Genomic DNA, 4515 nt, shown 5'->3' with positions numbered 1-4515 from the left:
GTATATGCTAGCATAAAGCCAGTTTAGTGAACAGTTTCAGAAGAGCATGACCTGTCTTTTTTTTTTTTTTTGACAAGCTCATTTAGAGGGTGATATGTTCCCTCCCAAATTAATTCTTTTTAAGATTTTATTTATTTATTTGTTAGAGAGGGAGAGAGAGCACAAGCAGAGGGAGTGGCAGGCAGAGGGAGAAGCAGACTCCCCGCTGAGCAAGGAGCCTGACATGGGACCGCATCCCAGGACCCTGGGATCATGACCTGAGCAGAAGGCAGATGCTTAACTGACTGAGCCACTCAGGCATCCCCCAAATTAATTTCTAAATGCTTATATTATGAAGGCTGGGTGAAGCCCTGCTTAGTGTTCTTAGACTTTGACTTACACCAAGTACCTTCCTTCTTTATCTCAGCATACTTAGAGATCTCCAGGGCACATGGAGTTGATGTAGTCATTTCTAATAATCTCCTGCCAAATGTTCTGATTGGCTTTATGTGAAGTGTGGATAAGACCTTCATCGATCTGGCTACCAACGGATGCAGCTGGACATAAGAGATGTAAATAAGCTGGCCTTGCTGCAGAGGGAGTTCAAGTAGAATGGCCAACATGTTTAGAGTCCCATTATATTAAACCAATCAATTTAATATCTATTCTTACTAATTAAGCCCCAGTTTCTTGAGAAGGATAGTGTTCATACTGTTGTAATGGGTATCACTTATGAAACACTTAAGTATTGGCTTTTAAAATGTTTTACACTTATTATCTCATTTAATGCTCAAAACTATCATATATGATAGACACAATTATTATCCACATTTTAGAGTTTGAGAAGAGTAAGCCTTAGTGAGGTCAAGTAACAATCCCAAGGCATCTCTTGTAGAAGGTTGAGACTCGGATTTGAACTGAAGCCTGTATTTTTGATCTCTATATGGCATTGTGTTCCACTTTATCATAGATTCTGGTAGAAACATGGATTTGGATGAACTTAATGATTGAAATGTGGCTATTTAAGAACATTTCTGTATCAGTTGATAGCTCACTGAATTTGTGTTCGTTTGTGCCCTCTTGGGAGCTTCCCAAGTGAAATCTGAAACTGGCCCCTGTACTAAGAGGGCAGGGAGAGACGGAAGAAAGAGGCAGGCCACTCCAGGTGGGTAGGTGGCAGTTTTAATAAGCAAAGGGAACTTATATACGAGGCTTGTCTTGGGCGGCAGCAAGAAGAATTGATCCCTGCACTCGCCCGCTGCATCTTAAGAGTTCATAAAGAAGCCTTAACTGGGTTCAGTCACATATATGGTGCAGGTGTTGTCAACACCACATCACTGTCAGGGTGTTCTTGGAGCAGCCCTGGGAGTGGGAAAGGCAAGTGGAACCCACATTCCAAAGATAGGGGAGGGAGCCTCCAAGTACCAGGTTCAGCTCATCAGTCAATTGCTGGGATCATGTCTTTTTGATGGTGTTCCCCAACAATTTGTAATAAATTAAAAATCATGACTAATCTCTAGCTTAGCCACCAAAGAAACCCAGATATTCATAATAGCAATGGCTTTACATATAAGATCTTTTATTCTAAATACCATGCACTCTTCAATATTTTCTGTGGTTCTGGAAATTTTTTCTTATAACCAGTCCAATACGGTTTGTTTCTTAAATGCCCAAGAAGCATCATTCCACTCAACAATACCACATACAAATCACGTGAACACACCAGATGATATTCCACTTGTACCTCAAATGGTAATGAACAATCTGTAGTGCATTAAGATATTACTAAGCTATGTGCAAGTGCTCAGCTTTCCAAAAAATGTTTTCAGTTCCTTTGAAGTTGAGTCCCTACCACCACCAGTTCATATTCAAGTTGTTGTTACCTTGAATCCATTGTAGAGTTCTTGGTAGGGTAGTCTATTCCCATTTGGTTGCTAAGACTCATAATTTGGAACATTCTAAATATAAATCCATATTAATACTTTATATTCATTTTCTGTTTATGAAATAGGCATCCATGGCTTATGTTAAAAACAAAAACATGGGGAAAAGTTAAAAGAATGTAGTCATATTTCAGAATTTGTCCTTTCTAATATCTAACAAAAGTAAACAAACAGATGAAAATAAAATTACAAAAGAAAAAAAAATCACCGGAAACTATCAAAGAGAGAGAGTGGGAGATCTCAGCCATTAACTTAAAAAGATGTCAGCTAAGAAAAGCAACAGGGCGCCTGGGTGGCTCAGTTGGTTAAGCGACTGCCTTTGGCTCAGGTCATGATCCTGGAGTCCCGGGATCGAGTCCCGCATTGGGCTCCCTGCTTAGCAAGGGAGTCTGCTTCTCCCTCTGACCCTCCCCCCTCTCATGCTCTCTCTCTATCTCTCATTCTCTCTCTCAAATAAATAAATAAAATCTTAAAAAAAAAAGAAAAGCAACAATAGATCCTGTCTAGAAGCGGGAGGCTTTTAACCTTGGCTTTAGAAGCCTCTTCTAACCACAACTTCTAGAAAATGTAAGTTGACAAAATCTTGGGGGTTTTCACCTCATTTGGAGAAAAGTGGATCAAATGTATATAGTTTTCTTTTCTTTTTTTCCTTTAGGGAAGGATGTAAGTTGTAATGGCTACAGTTGAAAGATGAATGACAAAGGGGAGGAGAATCAATTTATTGACACTTTGTCCAAAACATAGTCTCCAGGGCTCCATGAAGAAGAACAATACCAATGCCAGATTTCCTTTGAAATAATGCTGATAATATAACTAATATAACTTCCTTTCTTAAAACTTCTCTTAAAACAATGTCCACTGACTCTGTAGTTTGTAATTAAATAATACCTTCGTGGTGGCTTCTGTTTCTCCCTCTAAATTCTAATCTTTCCACTCTTCTAAATAAGCAATATATTTTGCTTCTAAAATTTCAAATCATTTCTGGAAAACAGTTAACTCCCTTTAACTGTTCTTTTTGTGGATTCTCATTTTTCTTCTCTAATAGCACTTACCATGTTCTTTTATTTTTTGTCAACTTACTACATGAATTTACAACTTAACACCTTTCTGTCTTACTAGGCTGCAGATTCCTTGAACTTAGGACATATGTCATTCATATATTCATCCTCAAGGGCCAGTTCAGCATTTGAAACTTAGTAGATACTCAACTCACATTTAGTAAGTGAAATATATTTTTCATGGAAATGTATTGTCTTCTAAAGCTTCACAATCTTTTTGATGGTGTCCTTGAATGCTTTCTTCACTTGCTGATTTCTTAGAGTGTAAATGAAGGGGTTTAACAAGGGAGTAACTGAGGTAATGAGCACAGCCATTCCTTTGTTGAAGGCACCTTCTTCTTTTGCAGAGGGATTGATGTACATAAACATGCAGCTGCCATAAGAGAGGGAGATAACAATCATGTGGGAGGAACAGGTGGAAAAAGCCTTTGTCCTTTGCTGGGCAGAAGGGATCCTCAAAATGGTCCTGATAATGTATGTATAAGAAAATGTCACCAGCACCAGCGTAACCACCAGAGTCACAACTGCCAGGAAGAGGACCATCACTTCTAGGAGGCTTGTGTCTGAGCAGGCCAGCTCCAGAAGGGGCCCATAGTCACAGAAATAGTGATTCACAGCATTGGAAGCACAGAAATCCACCTGGCTCATCAGGATGATTGGGGGTAAGATAGCTAGGAATCCCCCCAGCCAGGAGCAGAACACGAGTTGTATGCAGACCCTGTTGCTCATGATGGTCAGGTAATGCAGGGGTTTGCAGATGGCAACATAGCGGTCATAGGACATGGCAGCCAAGAGGTGAAACTCTGTTGCCCCAAGAAGTATAGCCAAAAAATATTGAATGAAGCATCCAGCAAAACTGATGACTTTATTTCCCGTTGTCACGCTGGTCAGAAATCTGGGAATAAAAATGGACGTGAAGGAAATTTCTAAGAAGGAGAAATTCCGGAGGAAGAAATACATGGGAGTCTGGAGGTGAGGGTCTACTAGAGTGAGAATGATGATAGTCAGATTTCCTAGGACACTTATCACGTAGATGAGGAACAGAAAGATGCATATCACAACCTGGACCTCAGGTTGATTTGTGAAGCCCAACAGAATAAACTCAGAAAACGTCCTGTTTTTCATTGCTGACCTTTAGGAGATCTAAAGGAAAGAGATGCGTGATGAAAACTCAGGTTTCTCAGGGTAGGAGAGACAAAGCTGATCCTAATGAGCCATGTCATATATTACTTTTATTCAGTTGACCTAAACCAGCATTGCACTGCCCTGGACTTGGCTCCATGGAAGCCCAATATCTTCTATGTGAATGACCTTATTTCTAAAGTCTTTTTAATTCCCCAAGTTGACATATTCCTGGACACTTACCAGACTCTATTACAGAATAATTACTCATTTTTTTCAGAAGAATAACATTTTGAACCTATCCTTTAATCCCAAAATGTTTATGAAATCTCCACATTTAAGTCACTTTCCTCTGACTCTATTAATTTCTCACACTTCTGTGCTCTTGGTAGAACTATTTCTATCAGATTCTC

The 4515-nt window shown here is 39.5% G+C and overlaps 1 protein-coding gene across 1 annotated transcript; it reads right to left on the bottom strand.

Annotated features, from left to right (window-relative positions):
• Positions 1-3178: 3178 nt before the first annotated feature.
• Positions 3179-4117, bottom strand: LOC112818229 (olfactory receptor 6C4). The gene has a single exon (XM_025865415.2). The coding sequence runs from the start codon at positions 4103-4105 to the stop codon at positions 3179-3181; it is 927 nt and encodes a 308-aa protein (XP_025721200.1). The 5' UTR covers positions 4106-4117.
• Between the last annotated feature and the right edge of the window lie 398 nt (positions 4118-4515).

The sequence above is a fragment of the Callorhinus ursinus genome, unplaced genomic scaffold (genome assembly GCF_003265705.2).
Source record: "Callorhinus ursinus isolate GAN/ISIS: 27379988/994484 unplaced genomic scaffold, GSC_fseal_2.0 scaffold242, whole genome shotgun sequence".
In the NCBI taxonomy this organism is placed as follows: Eukaryota; Metazoa; Chordata; class Mammalia; order Carnivora; family Otariidae; genus Callorhinus; species Callorhinus ursinus.
The sequence above is the reverse complement of the archived record's forward strand: the minus strand, read 5'-3'. Positions and strand labels throughout refer to the sequence as shown.

Bases quoted from the DNA above. Each gene is read 5' to 3' on its own strand.
- LOC112818229 (XM_025865415.2), bottom strand. From the start codon at position 4,105: ATGAAAAACAGGACGTTTTCTGAGTTTATTCTGTTGGGCTTCACAAAT.